The sequence below is a fragment of the Lutra lutra genome, chromosome 1 (assembly GCF_902655055.1).
Source record: "Lutra lutra chromosome 1, mLutLut1.2, whole genome shotgun sequence".
Classification (NCBI taxonomy): Eukaryota; Metazoa; Chordata; class Mammalia; order Carnivora; family Mustelidae; genus Lutra; species Lutra lutra.
In genome coordinates, this window is record NC_062278.1 from 190,130,406 (window position 1) to 190,147,467 (window position 17,062).

Consider the following 17,062-nt stretch of genomic DNA (forward strand, 5'->3'; position numbering starts at 1 on the left):
ACAGGGGCCCAGGACCCTGGGATCATGACCTGAACTAAAGGCAGAGGCTTTAACCCATTGAGCCAGCCAGGCACCCCTGGGTAGCCCTTCTTTATTTTATTTTACAATACCCTACAGGGATGGTTTCCGTTGTTTGTAAGGAGGCATCGAGTTAGATTGGACACAAACCCAAACGGACACTGGGCTCTTTGAAGACAACCTTTTTCTGTTGAAGACACAGCACAGCTTGTGTGTGTGTGTGTGTGTGTGTGTGTGTGTGTGTGTGTGTGTGTGTGTGTACATACGTGTGCTGCTCACTGACAGTTTCATTCCTGTGACCATGCCATTTCTGAGTCCCCTGAGCTGTCACATCTGAGACTACCAGCCTTTTGGGTCTCTATCTCCTCCTTCCACTATCTTTTTTCTCATCTCCCCCTGCCCTCCACACTCGCACACCGAGTTTGACCGGATACTTGTAGCCCTTCCCAGGGCGCCGTGACTGCCTCATTCAAGGGTTTCCTCCTGTCACATTGGAATTTTTTCCTACTCTTTAACATATTCCTCCATCTCTTGTTCCTGGGTTTTCTCACTTTTAGGTCTTCTTCTTCGTTGTCTTCTTTTTAATAGTTCCCTTTGATAGGAGCACCCAGAGCGTCTTCTAGTTTCCCCTTCATATTGTTTATTGTTCTTCCCCCACAAATTTTAAGCTTTCTAAGGATCTTGCTCACCCCCATCCCCTGACCCCAGCCAGCACCTTAGAAATAATTGTCAAGAGAATGAAAGGCGTGCAAGCATGCATTAGAAAGTGCTGGCCTGGGCGCCTGGGTGGCTCAGTTGGTTAAGCGTCTGCCTTCAGCTCAGGTCATGATCCTGGAGTCCCGGGATGGAGTCCCACATCGGGCTCCCTGCTCAGCAGGGAGTCTGCTTCTCCTTCAGACCCTCTCCCCTCTCATGCTCGCTCTCTTTCTGTCTCAAGTAAATAAACAAAATTTTTAAAAAAATTCTCCCTTGATTCCCTATTTCTTGTCTCAGTACTGCTCCTTTGGCTCTCTCTCTTCTCATAAAAGAAAGAAAGGAAGAAAGAGAAAGAAAGTAAGTAACTGCTGGCCTGGGTCAGGGGAGGGGGAAGGAGGAGGGTGGGGGAGGCAATTCTAACAAGCTTTGCTCTCACCCAAGCATCAGGACACTGTCGTCTGTGATGTACATACTTGGCCATTCCCTGGCACATAGTAAATGCTCACTAAATAGCGGCTGTTGATATTTTTGTTCTTTTTCCCTTAGTCAAGAGACACTTTCAGGAGTCCTATACTATGGCCTAGCCTTGCTATGCTTCCTCAGTCTCTTTCCCAAAGAATGTAGATTTGAAAGGACACAAGGAAGAATCAGAGTGGACTTGTTTTAAACAAATGCACATTCTGTCATGAGAAAAGGTCCGTTTGACTTCTGTCCCCAAATCTTTTCGGATGCTTCGTGTGGTGATAACAAAAGTTTCAGTAAAATCGAGTGGTTTCTATTAAAACACCCAGGAAGATCTCATGAACTCCACATTCTAGTGACATGTTTGGGGGCCTGTTGCTGCATACAAGGCGTGATAGAAAAATTGCTTGTTTTTCAAGTCTATCAAACACGTAAGACTGTGGTATGCATTCGTGGATCTGTTGTTTCTAAATCAGTTTGGGGCATGAAGAGATTTACATCCTTGGGATTGGTCTGTCTCCCTTCATGATTGTTGGGTCATACTGTGAATTTATGTCTCGTTTTGTAGCAAAATGCCAAAACTCTCTTCCCAGTGGGGGTACCATGTCGCAACCTTCCCAGCAGTGTGTGAGAGTTCTAGTAACTCTGTACCACTGGCAGCTTCTGGTCTTGTATGATTTTTAAAAACTCTTCTAGTCATTGGGTGGCAGTGAAGCATTTCTTTTTCACACAAATACAGTTACATTTTTTTTTTAAAGTTTGATTTGAAGGTCAAATGTTGAGTAAACAGGACTGCACGTCCTGAGATAGGGCCAAGCTTGTGTGAGTAGTGACTGGGTGAATTTGTGGGAACAATACATTCAACGGTGCTCCATCTCCATCAGCTGGAAAAATGAACAGCATGAGCCTGCCCCAAATATCTAATGAATTTCAAGCAATGCACATAATGGCTTTATTATATAGAATGATCCTTCTTTAACATTGGAGGTAGCTGAAGGAATTATAATTTTTTTGAAGTCTCATTATTAGATTTTGATAAGCAGGACCCAGACTAATTTCACAGCAGGTGAAACCATTGACTATTAACGATTTAATCTTAGAAGGGTAATGATTCTTCTATTAGCAATCTGGCCTTGAGACCTTTCGGACAGGTGCTGAGTGACAGCTTGCCCAAAAGCCGGATGGTGCTGGGTATACATAGCAGGAGGAACCGGCGTGTTGTGTCCCATCCCTAAGATTTTGTTTGCTGCCTCAATTGGATATTTGAAGGGAATTTTCAGATTAAGAAGAGAGAGCTGGTGAGCTCCAAATCTAATTTCCTTTCTGTATAGAGCCATGATTTGTAGCATTGATAAGGAAGGTCACTTTCTGATTTCCTCAGCAAGGGTCACTCAAGCCAGGTACACTAAAAGTTTATGAACCATAAAAGGTGCATAAGAAGCAATCAGCCTCTCAAGCTTTAACAGGCGAACTTTTGGAGGCACTGCGAATTCATACTGAGACATTCAGTAGGGCGTAGCTCAAATTAATTTAAGTTATGATCTGGTGGTGCTAAGGGTTGATAGTATTGACCACCTTGGTGAAATCTTGTAGGCATTTTAACCCTGAAAAAGGACTCTATGTAAATCTTGAACAGATTGAGTTTTTTTTTTTTAAGTAAAAATTAATTTTTTTGAGAGATTGAGAAAGAGAGTGTGCGAGCCAGCCTGGGGGATGGGGCAGAGGGAGAGGGAGAGAGAGAGAATCCTCAGACTCTCTTCTCAGCTTGGAACCCAGCAGGGGTCTTAGTACCAGGACCCTGAGAGCATGACCTGAGCTAAAATCAGGAGTCAGATGCTTAACTGTCTGCCACCCACATGCCTCTATATGTAGTATATTTCCACCCACTATATAAAGGCAAGTGTCAGTGTCAATGTTGGCTTTCTGTGACATGGAAACCTTGGAACATGTTGTTTGCTTGATTCACATGGAGCCTGAATTCTTTTGCATGTTTTTGCAAGGACTAAGTTAATATGGAAGATATTGGAATAGGATATCCAGGAATCAGATTGTTCAAGATTCCCCGGAAATAGGGGCGCCTGGGTGGTTCAGTGGGTTAAGTCTCTGTCTTTGGCTCAGGTCATGATCTCAGGGTTCTGGCATGGAGTCCTGTATCAGGCTCTGTGCTTGGCAGGGAACCTTCTTCCCCCTATCTCTCTGCCTGTCTCTCTGCCTACTTGTGATCTCTATCTGTCAAAATAAATAAATAAATAAATAAATAAATAAATAAATAAGTTCCCCAGAAATAATAATTTTATTCAGTTTATAAAACGCCAGAACAACTACATACCCATTGCTACAATTCAGAGTCGGAGAGTTCTTGAAAGAATCATTTTGTCTCTTCCCATTTCTGAACCCACACTCCTGAGGTTACCTCAGCTAAGGATTTAGTATTATTTCATCCACGTAACTATTTATTTATTTAAAAAACATACAGCATCCATAGGGCTTCCTTCTCTATTTTTCAATAACATGCAGCAATATTTTACATATTATTCAAGTTTACACAGTAACTTGTTTATATCACTCAACTGAACATCATGGGCATTCTTTCTGGTAATTGCGTGTAGATCTCCCTGTTCTTCACATAGTTAAAAAAAATTTCCTGAGTGTGAATCTACCATATTTCATTCAATCATTCCCATATGTATGGGTGCTTAGTTTTTCATTTTGGAGGACTGCTTTTGCTTTGGTCTTTTTGTTTTGTTTTTGCTACAAACCCTGCTGCTATAAATATCTAAAGAGATTTTTTTTTTTCCTAAGAGACCATAGCTCTGCTCAGCTTACTTGTTATATGACCTTGGGCAGTTAATTTCCTTCTTAATTGTGCACATGACCTTCGGAAGTTACTTTCCTTCTCTGACTCTCAGCTTCCTCATCAATAAAATGAGTGTAATGACAGTCCTTACTTTTATATTTCTTGTAACAATTAAATATAGTAACATTGATTTAGTATTTAACACCTCGCCTGGGACATAAGTAAGGATCCAATAAATGGATGCTGTTCGTCCTTTCCTACTGTTTATCTCTCACTCCTGTTTTTGTTTGTGTGTTTGTTGGTTTTTTTGAAGGCAAGGAGGTGAGCACTGCGCATATTTGCTTAAAGCTAATAACTGTAAGATATTGTTGGCCCGATTTCTGGCTAGACAAACAGAAGGCAGTGTTGTAGGCTGTAGAAAACCCCAGTTTGTCAGCCTGCTGATTGTTTTTTTTTTTAATATGCTATCCCTGAGGAACATGATAGAATTTGTTTTACTTCTCTTCTGCCAGGAAGTAACCCTTCGGGCTTTGTTAGAAGCGTGGTTTGTAATAATTGTACCCACCCCAGATGGCTCCTGAAAACCCTTTGAAATGCCATCTGCCAGGCGTGTGTCCAGCCGGCAGCCTGTCATTCTGCTAGAAGAAAAGAGGAGGCGGGGCCCCCTCCCCTGCCCTTTTCTCCCTCACATCACTGAATGGAGCCTGGTCATGTTGGCCCAGACCCAGGGCGGGTTGCTCAGAGGATAACTGGGAGTAAACCTCCTGCTAGCCTGTGGAGTAGAAAGGTTTTGTCTGGGTAATAAACCCTGAAGGTTTTGTGGGTGGAGACTCACCCGCCCCCATCTCCTTCTCCTGCAGCTCAAAGGCCACTAAGCATATTTATTTACATGGGAAATGGTATCTACGAGTTTCATGTTTTTTTCTAAAATGTAGCATTTTTGAAGTTCTTCATAATTTTGAATCCTTTCAGGAAATTAAGACCCAGGGGTGACTGTTGTCTTTAAAGTAAGTATGACAGATGGGTTCTAAAAACATGGTTGAAAGACACAGGAAAGAGAAGATGGCTCAACAAGGAGGGGGGAAAAAACACACCAAAAAACCATTGTCTGGTTTCAGAAGACTTTAAAAACCTAACAAATCTTTTGTTGGTTTTATTTATCTTCATCTTTTAGAGGGTGGGGCTGGGGATGGGAGATGGATGAAGGTAATGGAATTTTGGTCTGGAGGTGGAGTTGCCATGTAGAACACATTTAGGACAGATCCCTTCAAAGCAAGTTTCAAAGAGTTTCTCTTCTTGCCTCACACTGGGATTTCCCAATATGCTGTAGACTGTGTTTTCCCAGTAGCAGGCTAAATGGCTTTTTTCACTTGACTCCAGGACCTCACACCCTCTTCTTTTGCCCCTGCCTTGCTGACTGCTACCTCCTAGTCTCCTTTGAAGCGCTTCCGTTCTCTGTTTCTGAAAATTACAGGGTTTTAATTGTTCAATCCCAACTTTTTGCTTTCATTTTGTATACTACCCCTCCCTCCCAGATTATCTCTGTTCTCTTTACCTTCAGATGCCAGTGGTTTACTGATCACTCTCAATTTTATGTCCCAACCTGCACTCTGACCTTCAGACTTACCTGGTCAGCTGTACACAGCCCTCTGCATCTAGGTGTCTAATAGGCATCTCAGACTTCACATGTCCCGAAGCAAACACTTCCTTCCTCCAAGATTCTTTTAAACCCTTTAACCTGTATTGCTCTGAGACACTTTAATGAATGTTTAAATGACTGTTTTTCCCATAAGAGCCACCTCCTCCCTTGTCTTCTTGATTTCTATGAAGGGCACAAGGCCGTTTGCCCAGGTCAAAGAATGGGATGTCAGTCTTTATCCCTCTGTTTTTCTTACACACTCCATCTACTCCCATCAACAAGCTCTGTCTTCAGAATATAGACCCTGTGTGGCTTGATGAGTGTAATACGTCCATCCTGTGGACTGTGTCACAGCTATTTGAAATAGTCACAATGTATGATAGAAATCTGATGGCTTCTTACTAGCTCTGCCCTATTCTTCTTGATCATGACCTGATTTTCTCTCCCATGGACCCTGTAATCACTACCTCGCTGATCTCATTGCTTCTGTTCGTGCCCACCTCCCCCTGCTCTGCCCAAAGCCTGTTCTCTGTCAAGCTCAATGATTTTTTTTTTAAGATTTTATTTATTTATCTGAGAGACAGAGATCACAAGTAGGCAGAGAGAGGGGGAAGTAGGCTCCCTGCTGAGCAGAGAACCTGATGCAGGGCTCATCCCAGGACCCTGGGATCATGACCTGAGCTGAAGGCAGAGGCTTTAACCCACTGAGCCACCCAGGTGCCCCTCAATGATCTTTTTAAAATGAATCCTAGCACAAACACCTCCCCCCACCCCTCTGCTGAAAACCCTCCAGTGGCTTCTCATCTTCCTTGGGATAAAATATGAAGTGTTTGCTATGGCTTTCCTTAACCCTTTTCCATTACTCTGTCACTATTCCTCTGGCCTTTTTGCCTCTTCCTGCATCAGAGTTGTTGGCCCTTCCCCCTGCCCAGAATGCTTTCCCATCACCTTGGCAGGGCTCTCCATTTGGGTGGTACCTCCTTAGCCAGGCTTTCCCTAATCCCCGTCCTGAAATAGCTTCCCTCCTCCCCGGCAGACTTCCTTCTTCCAAGATATTTTTAAACCCTTTAACCTATATTGCTCTGAGACACTTTAACCTATGTTTCCTATGGTGATTTCCACCTGAAATTTCGTTATACTCACACATGTGTTTTCTGTCTTTCATAGTAAAATGTAAATTTCACTAGGGTAGGGGCTTTGTCTTATTTTCCAGTGTTTCCCCAGTGCCTGTACTGGTGTCCAGCATGAATTGGGACCTCAATAAATAGTTATTGAATAAAATGAAACCTAGTGAGAGATGTAATGAGATATACATATATATAACATACATTTTATATATATATATATAATCCCTGCCTTGCCCCTTTGCCTATACATATATATATATATATATATATATATATATATATATAGCCTTTGAACTGTAGCATCCTGTCAACTCCTTTCATTTTAACAATGACATAAACTATCGTATGTGCTGATGATTATTGAGCTATGTCTTCTAAAAGATTTATTTCACTCAGTACACACAGCAAATCTATAGTGTAGGTACCATTATTATCCCTGTGTCACAGATGAGGAAACCAAGTAATAACAGAAGCCAAGGACCTAAGTTGCTAAGACCACACGTTGGGAGGAGTGGCAAGCCTTGAACTTACCATTCCCACTGCAGACACCTGCTCAGCTACAGTTTCTGGTATTCTCTGTGTTAATGCAGTACCTGTTATGTGTTGGACATCAAAGATGTCAATTTAAAAATTGTAAGCTACCTGAAGGGCTTGTCATCATCTGTCGGGGGAGCCCGAAATAGGAACAAATCAGGAAATCGTACAAGAGTGGACTTCCGGATACACACAGCTTCTTTACCGGAAAGCTCCAGAGAAGCAAACATATGCAATACAACCATAGCAGGGGAGTTTGAGGCGATTTATAAAGCTCTGATTTCAGATATTAGAGAAACCAGGCTCATTGAAAATGTATTTATCCTGAGTTAAGTGTGCGACAAGTGTTGAGGGGCTTGTTTTTGGTTTGGGGGATTTTTTGGGTTTTTTGGTGGTTGGTTTTGTTTTGTTCTGTTTTTGACTTAAGAGAAATGCTGGATGGTACCGTTAGGTGTGCAGACATGATCATTCTCATAGACAAGTGTTGGGAGAACATTAGAGCCACAAGGCACATACAGCTGGGTATTGAATTGCTTTAAAGTTTCTAGGGTTAGAGGGAAATCCTTGCTTATTAAGTCCTTAGGAATACCGAAAAATCCCTGCTTATTATGTAGGAAAACATCGACCTTAGAGCAGCACAGGTATGGCGCCTTGCAAAGCAAGTTATGTGGATCATATCACCTAACTTGAGAGCAGAAATCCTGTGGTTTGCTTTTTTTTGAGGCTTTATAGTATTTAACAGAGGTTCCTTGCACACACCGCATAATTGCTTCTTGATTTGTTTTCTGTGCTCGGTTTGTGTGTAAGTCATATTCCTTCCACACTACTTCTACACTTTTGGTTGAGATTAAGCTAAAATGAGAGGCCCAGAGCCTAGCACCTGAGCTGGGTGACTCAAATCCTCTAGAGACCCTACATTATTCATAAGAAGAATTGTTGTATTTATTAGTCATTGAGAGAACGATCATGCTCAAGGAGAGAATTTTCTAGCAAATTCAGTGCCCCTTCTCTCCCGTCGGAACTTACGGGTGGCCTCTTTTCATCAAACCTATTAATTACACAGAGAGCAGCAGGATTTTAATCCCTGGGAGATAGCCAACCACTGATAGCAATTGCATTTCTCTGGTGATGTGTTTATGCAGTGGGTGTCATTTTCTTCAAAGGGCTTATTACATTGGAACTTGCCGGAAATCCTTCAAAACACAGGCGTTTTTAGGCCTTTGTCAAAAATATAAACCCCTTAGGCTGTGAGCTTAAGGTGGATAACTTTTGAGTATCTACTGGAGTCGTAAAAGCTGCTGATTGTGAATGTTGTCTGTCTAAAATCCCATTTGCCTTTTTTATTCAGTGCATTTTAAGAAATGATAAAAACTCACCCCAGGCTACCCAGCGGTGCTTGGGTGGCTCTTGCTCCCATCCAAAGGTCACAAGCATGAGAGGGTGGAAGTGAGGCTGCTGTGCTGTTAGAAAAAAGTTGTCCTTACCAGGTCCCTGTCTGGGCAGATGGGTGGGCAGGCTTAGGTTGTCCAGCCTACAGAACAGGTTATTCCAATTACAAACCGAATGGGGAGCTTCCTGTTTTCATGGACTGATGGTGTCTTGTGCATCTGTTTTGTCGGCTGCAGGCACAACCCGATCTCCCAGAGAAGGAGAAGTGCCTGGCGTGGACTATAACTTTCTGACTGTGAAGGAGTTCTTGGACCTCGAGCAGAGCGGGACCCTTCTGGAAGTCGGCACCTATGAAGGTGAGTGTATCTGTGTGAGGGCCGTGAGGCTGCCTCTGTCCTGGGCTCTGGAGAGGCTCCAGAGCTATGCAGGCAGGAGTGTTTTGTGAACTAGCAGAGTCTGATCAACTGTAGGAGACTGCAGTTCACCTTACTAAGACGGAGAAAATATGCGGTGTAAGGCTTTGTGGTGCTCTTTAAAAATAGTTTAAAAATAGTTTGGGGGCTCTTTTTTTTCTCCAAGAGGTTTCTCCTTTATTAATTGAAGACTATACATACGTGTGTGTGTGTGAGTGTGTGTGTTGTTGTGTAGTATGGGCTTGCATGGTATTAGAAAAAAGAGAGGGGTGCCTGGGTGGCTCAGTGGGTTAAAGCCTCTGCTTTTGGCTCAGGTCATGATCCCAGGGTCCTCTGATCAAGCCCCGCATTGGGCTCTCTGCTCAGCGGGGAGCCTGCTTCCTCCTCTCTCTCTGTGCCTGCCTCTCTGCCTACTTGTGATCTCTGTCTGTCAAATAAATAAATAAAATCTTTAAAAAAAAGGAAAAAAAAGAGGGAAAAGAATCATGGTCAGTTACAAAATGTGACCTTGCAGGTAGTTTTGTTTTGTTTTTTTTTTTTTTTTTTAAGATTTTATTTATTTATTTGACAGAGAGAGATCACAAGCAGGTAGAACAGGCAAGCGGGGGCGGGGGGAAGCAGGCTCCCTGCTGAGCAGAGAGCCCGATGCGGGACTGGATCCCAGGACCCCGAGATCATGACCCGGGCCAAAGGCAGAGGCTTAACCCACTGAACCACCCAGCGCCCAACAGGTGTTGTTTTAATCTTGAAGGAATAGAATGTCATTTTTTTAAAGCACTAATTGATTTTTAATGTATTTTTTGAGTAGATAGTACATATATATGGTTCATGAAGCACAATATCTCAAAAGTATGAAATAAGTAATCTCTTTTGTATATCTATCTTTATCTGCCTAATTTCAGATTCTCCTTTCTCTCCATATTACATACAGTGCCGTGAGTTTCTGCTCACCCTTCTGAAATTTCTTTATGTAAATACAAGGACACCTGTGCCATGTGTGTACATAAACCTGTGTTCTCTGCATGTGCTTTTATTTCTTCCCTATTTTGTAAAAAAGGTAGTATACAATACATGATGTTTGGCACCTTGGTCTTTTAACAGTGTCTTATAGTTCTTTACAGTTTCAGTAATAGAGCACTTGTTTTGTTTTTTAAATGGCTGTGTAATCTCTTTGTATCAGCATGGCCATGATTTATTTAACTAGTTCCCATTGGATAAAGATTTTTAATATTTCACAACACTACTGTGTTGAATAACACAGGCATAAATCATTTCACACAAGTGCAAATAAGTCTATAGGATGAGATCCCCCAGATGGGATAGCAGGGTCAAAGCCAAGTGTAGGGAAGAAAGTCAATGTACGTTTTCTGAAAACAATATTGTAGCTTGATTGCTCTTTTGAGTGTTATAATTTGAGACAGAAGAGCATAATATCCAATTTACTAGGTCAGATTATTAACTTGGTCAAATTATTGTGTGTACTTCTTTACTGTCTTTTAACATTTGGATTTATTTGGTGATCACAGGGACGTTTTCAAGAGTAGATTTACTTGGTGATCATAAGGACATTTTCAAGTAGTAGTTTGTTTTCTTTTTGTTAAAAACAAAATGTACGTACAAAGTGGACTATTATTTTATTAGGGATAATATAGCTTTGATATGATAATAGCCCTTTCTCCACAGGCAGTGGCTAACGGTTAAGTAATGGTCATGGATTTTAGTTATACTGATTATGGTTTGATATTCTTTGGAGGGGGGGGGGCGGAAGAGCATTATCTTTGTCCCTACTGCTCATTTCCAAATTGTGAATATACACTGGACTGTGTTTAGATGTTAATCAAATTTCTGATTGTGAATACAGGAGTATTTCCCTTGAGTGCATTGCTAATTATCAATTGTCTCAGTTTCCTTAAAGTGTTGCGATATGACTGGTGGCTGGGAAACTGAGAGGGGGTCTGAGAAAACCCAGTGCAAGGAAAATTCACTAAAGCCTACAGTGAGGGGAGGGAAGGAGGCTAAGTGGACGCACCAGGAGCTTCTTCAAGGTTGTCTTGCAAATGCGAATCTAGTTAAAAATTCACGTGACCGAGAATATGGCAAATGTGAATCCTCTTTCATTAGCAGAAAGTGAATTGTTCTTATTTGGAATCTGTTATTATGCCCTTCTGGGGAGCTTGAATCCCTTAATGTTTTTAAAAAAAAAAAATTGCATTTTTGGAAAGGTTGAGGGTGAGAGTGGTTGTGCAATGCCAAAGAGTATGTGTTGGATTGGAAAAGCGAAGCACGTGGTGTAGACAACAACTTGTCAGGGAAACAAGGAAGAGAAAGTCATTCTCTCCAGTTGTTTCTATTACAAATGATGTAGAGGCGGAGTCACTTTGTTTCACAATTAATTGTATCACTTGGGCAGAGGTAACTGTTATCACGGAGTTTTCAGATGGATTAGCTGAGACCAAGTAGCATTTAGGGATATGTTTAAGGTTGTACCACTGCTGCTGGAATGCTGGAGCCTAGAACCAACCCCAGCTCAGTCTGACTTTCACATCCTCATACTCTTACCCGCAAACCCCAAGGAGAATATCCCGAATGTAACTACAAAGTTGTAGAAATAACTCATCTGCACTTTGACCTAACTTCATGGTGGGTAGCAACAGGGAAACGTTTTTCAGAGAGTGTCCGATCGTCTCGTATAGAACCGTCTTTCTGTGAGCGTTGCTGCATTGTTTGGAGTTGAAATCTTCTCATGCCCAGCATTAACCCAGTCCGTTTTTCAGCCATTTGATTGTTCTGTGTTTGTCAGCCTTTGACCTTTTAGCTGTATAATTTCCCTACTATATGAAAGAGCTCATACATTTTTGGAACCCACTGAAGTGTATTATGTTGACTCTCATAAGTTTGAAGCAAAATGGAATTTTTATGAAATGCCAGATACCGTCCAAGGAATAGAGCTGTCTCGATCTTTAGAGAACTTCTCTGCCCTTGCCTCCCTTGGACGGGCCCCGACAGCTCTGTCTGTCGGACACTGACAAGCGTGCCGGCTGGCCTAACGCCCTGCCTGAGATGGAATTTCAGCCCCTTTGCAGTGGAGCTGTGTACCCTCCAGCAAGTCGCTTAATGCTCTGTTGTCTCCCTTTTCCCTTTGGTGAAATGAGGATAATAATAGCGCTTCCTCACAGGTAGGATTAAATGAGACAATAATTGGAAAGAGCTGAGCAGAGTGTATGACCCATGTAAGCTCTCAATCAGCGTCAGCTCTTAGATTTACACACACCGTGGTCAGAAAGTGCCACCGTGGTGCATCCCTTCTCCCTCCCGCTCGACAGTAAACCAGGGCATTTGCCAGTAAAACATCTTTATTTACTTCCCAGGTATTCACCGTCTTTTTTTCCTGTTTGGATTTTTTCTCTCTTGCCCTGTGCTGGTTCCAGAGAGGAAAAGACTTTTTTCTTAAGTTTATTTATTTATTTTAGTAATCACTACACCCAATGTGGGTTTCAAACTTATGACCCTGAGGTGAAGAGTTGCGTGCTATTCATGCCACTGGGAGTGCCTGGCTGGCTCCAACTGAGCTGACTGAGCCAGCCAGGTACCCCCACAACACACTTTAATGCAAGCCACTTTGCTCATTTTCAGTAAAAGTAATAAATGTAGGTGATGGAATCCTCACTATAGTAAAGAATGTCAACATACTTAAGTCCAAGTTGCTTCCCTTCCTCCCCATCGGGAGCCACGGTGAAAGGGTGTAGTGCAGAGGTTCAGAAAACATGCACACACTGGGCATGCGCCTATGGACTCCCGTTCATTTCCCTCTATTCTTGTCCTTCCTACTTCAGGTGTCTTGGAAATCTTTCCACATCGCCCCATGCAGTTCTATCTTGCTCTTTCAAAATGCTGTGGGGTATCCCAGTGTATGCTGACCCGTCCCCTGCAGGTGGACATGTAGGATGTTACCCCCGCCCCGCCATTTTGGGTACTTTGTGAACAGGGCGGCAGTGAGCGTCCCTGCACGGTATCTCACTAGCGCTGCTCTGAATAGGACTAGACAGTACGTTCCCGGCAGTACAGGGTTCAAGCAAGCCTATCTACGCGTACACAGTTCAATTCAACAAGTAGTAATGGAGCATTTGCTTTGCCTCAGGTGTCATTTCATGGCCTGAGGTGTGATGTACAGGACAGAAGACCAAAGCAGCCCTGCCTTTGAAGATGCTGTGCTTTTTAGTTATTTATTTTTGCCAGCATAAATTATGTGTTGGGTGCTCTTGAAAGTGTGTGATATGCCCCAGCTCACGTAATTACCCCACAGTCCTGTGAGGTAGGAAAAGTTGATTCCCCATTTTACAGAAGAAGAGCATGAGGCCCAGAGAGGCCGATTATCTTTATCTAAGTTCACATGGGGAGCCGGGAATAGAGCTGGGTCCAAACCTGGGCTGCCTGGCCCCAGGGTCCGTCCTCTGCAGCCTCTCAGTGTTATGAAGCAAATGGAACAATTTCAAGAGAAGCGATGTGTGTTCTGAGAAGGGAAACAGGGTGCTTCAGAAGCATACGGCAAGGGCACAACTTCTCATCTCCCATCGGAGGAGACCCCCTTTTGGAAGGGACAGTTACTGAAGCTTGTCAGAGGACCTCATGGTTTCAAGTGAGAGACTCAGTTTGAGTTTGAAAGTCAGCAGCAGCCTTGAGGCTTGAATCCAGAGACAGCAAGTGGGATGAACCCGAGAGAAGGTCAGAACATTGGTCCTAGAGAAGGAGGGACAAAGAGCCATGCCCTGCTTTCTTTGGAACCAGGGCAATGCAACAGAACTTTCTTCAGTAATGGAAATGTTCAGGGTTCTGAGCCGCCCGATATGGCGGCCATTAGCTGCATGTGGTTATTGTGACTGAGAAACTAAATTTTAGATTTAGTTTAATTTAAACTAATTTAACTTTAAATAGTCATAGGTGTCTGGTGGGTGCTGTGTTTTACAGCACAGCTCTCGAACAAAAGCTTCTGCAGGGAAGGGTGAGCACCTATTTGAGAAGGGCCCTCCCTTCTCACTCAGCTGACTTCAGAGAGCTAAGCACATGTTTAAGAGTTAAGCTCCTTTAAAAAGGATAATTTCGAATCCTCCCAAAGAGCATGTTACTGCAGAGCAGTGGTGATCTTCTTTTGTGGATGCAGTGACGTGTGAAATGGCAGACAAGTAGAATAAGGCAACAAAACCTCAGGGCTGGGTAACCGTCCATATGTGTTTGGGGTTTAGAGTTACAGGGTTCTAGGATTTTAAAGCTGGGAATGAGGTGGGGTCATTTCCTGAGAAGACAGAACTGAGGTCCTGGGAGAGACTGGTCTAAAACACTAAAGGGAATTGGGACAAAGCCTGGCCAAAAGCCCGTCACCCAAGTCACGTCCCAGGCAGGACCAGGATGCCAGTATTTCCCCTTCTGCCCCTTGGAAATGGATACCTCTTTTGTAGTCTGTATGCCTGGTTTGTTTCATCAGTTGTTTATTCATTAAAAATGCTGAGCAAAACCGGATATGATCATTGCCCTCCTAGGTCTTGTAGTGCACAAGGCACAGTATTCAAATAATCACAGACATAAGTGTACAGCTGTGAGTGCACTAGGGTCTGTAGCAGAGACTATAGGTTGTGAAGATTTGATCTCTATGGAGTGGGGAAAAGCTTTTCCTGTAGAAGTAATAATTGGAGTGAGCTCTAATGGTTGAGCTGGAGTTAGATTGCTAGATTTAACAAAAAAATAGAATATCTAGTTTTGCATTTTCTCTGGCAACCCTACATGGATTTAGCTTTGGGCTGTGATGGTGATGGCGGTGGTAATGATGAGTGGACTGAATCTTAAGATATTTATGTGATTAAAAAGCTGGACTTGGCAATGCATCAGTTATCGTAAGAAGGAGTAGAAGATGCACGTGACGGTAGTCATCCTAGGATGACTCCTAGTTTCTGTCTTACATAACTGGATAGATGCTGGTACCATTTACTGAGATAAGAAACTGGAAAAGGGCAGGTTTGGTGGTGGGGCTTGGGAAAGCATGATGGAACTTTCCACGCGCCACCAGTTCTAATACCAAGAGTTGCATTTACTCCAGCAGAATCGAGGCCCCACCTGTCTCTATAAACAGTCTAACTATTGTCCCTCACAAAGCACAGAAGTTATTAGTGGAGCTCATAACTAATCTCAGCTTTGCAATTTGAACCAACGCCTCATTCTGTCATTAGGTAGATTTGACATCAGGGCCAAGACAACAGAAATAAATGTGTCTTTCCTCCTTGGCCCAACTTCCTAATTGTGGCAATGAACAAATTTATTGGATATGGTGCTTAAAATAAATCAGCTGCACCATCTCTCTTTGCCTTGCTTTGCTTTGCTTTCTTTTTTTTTTTTTTTTCCTTCTTGTTGACATTTTCACTCAGAGAGACAGGTTGCTGCTTCAGCTAGCCCTTGGGACTTCTCTAGGAGAGGGTTTACAAGGGATGAACTATTCAGTGGGGGTGGTTCCAAACATGCCTGTTTTACAAATGCCTCTGGGTAGAAGAGGCTGATTATACACTTTAGGCATCGCAAAGGTTTTCCCCCAGCATGGAAGTACGGCGCCAGTGTGACATTTCAAATTGGAGTTATGGGTTGCATATTTCTGCATGTCAATGAGGGAGAGGGATGTCAGCCTTCAATAATGTTATTGTTTTGCTTCCTAGAAGGTCTACCAAAATGCAGCTGCCAAGAGTATACTTTTTGGGGACACAGAGATAAAGCAGGGGTGAAGAGAGTTCTTGTTTGTCATTGAGGAAAATGAGACGGTCTGGAGTCCTGTTCTTTGGCAGGCCTTGGAAGCCGTCTGTTGTGATAAGCTCTGTTGGCAAACTCCACCATGGCATGTTCTCTGTTGATAATGAAAGTAACCAAAGGGAATCTGTGCTGCGATTGGCTGTTCCTCTGCATATGAAGCTGGAGAGGCTGCTATCAGGGTAGTTTTGCTCCACTCCTTGCTTTGAGATCCTTAGAGACTCCTAAGTTGACAACATCGATGTTGGGGACAGACAAGTGGGTGTGCAAATGCCAGTCATGGTTTACATGTGGTGTGAATCTCATCTTCATCTGAAAATGGGACTACTAATGTCTTTTATTTCCCCCATAGGATTATTAATAAAGATTAGAGTAAGTGAATGTATGGGTAGTGACATGACAGGTGCACAGTCAAGATAAATTTTGGTCAACGTTGTTCTTTCAGTATACATTGTGACACCAGTACCCTCTTCTGTGTTTTAGAGCTTATACTGGCCTCCAATAGTAGGTGGCACTTAAGACTGCTAGGGTTTATTACATGCTAACATTGTTCCCAGCACAATGGTGAGGACTTGGTATGTAGTATCTGAGTCCATCACTCAAAAAAACCTGCTAGATGAGTGCTGTTCTTGTCTTTATACCATAAGAACTGAGGCTGCGAAGAGAGAGGTCCCTTACCTTGCTTAGGGTCACAAAGCTATTGAATTATATTACCCTCTTCGGTCTTCTGTGTAAAGCCAGACGGCAGTGGCAAGAACAAACATCTCATTAGAGGACAGTGGCTTACTGTCGTTCTTTGTGTGCAAATCATGGTTCCGTGGGGTGGAGCAGGTAAGCCAGGGAAGAGTAAAAAGAAAGTGATGGGCGTTTGTAGGAATGATACCATGTGCTGAGCAAGCAAGCGGAAAGTGAAATAGCGCGGATCTGAAGTCAGCGAGATGTGATTGATGGACTGGGAAGAGGCTGCCGTGAGTCATGCTCTTAAAAACCAGATCCGCAAGAGAGGCGTGGAGGCGCATCCCGGGCTGGCGTTCCTGTGTGCTGTCCCTACCTGTGTATTGACTCATTCCCAAAGAATTCCTCATGCCAGCCTGTGCCGGCACTGCTTCAGGCCTGGAGACTTGGTCCACAAGCAGATGTGGTCGCTGCCCTCCTGGTGCTTGCGGTCTGGAGGTAAAGACAGATATTGGCAAATTCAGCCGTA

At 43.1% G+C, this 17,062-nt stretch overlaps 1 protein-coding gene across 19 annotated transcripts in view; it reads left to right on the forward strand.

Moving 5' to 3' along the window:
* Nucleotides 1–17,062, forward strand: part of MAGI1 (membrane associated guanylate kinase, WW and PDZ domain containing 1) — a 644,617-nt gene that overhangs the window by 504,697 nt on the left and 122,858 nt on the right. For all 19 annotated transcript variants that reach the window (XM_047747236.1, XM_047747238.1, XM_047747240.1 and 16 more), the window contains exon 3: nt 8,899–9,018. In XM_047747236.1, the coding sequence (XP_047603192.1) occupies nt 8,899–9,018 (120 nt within the window). The remainder of the gene's footprint in view (nt 1–8,898; nt 9,019–17,062) is intronic.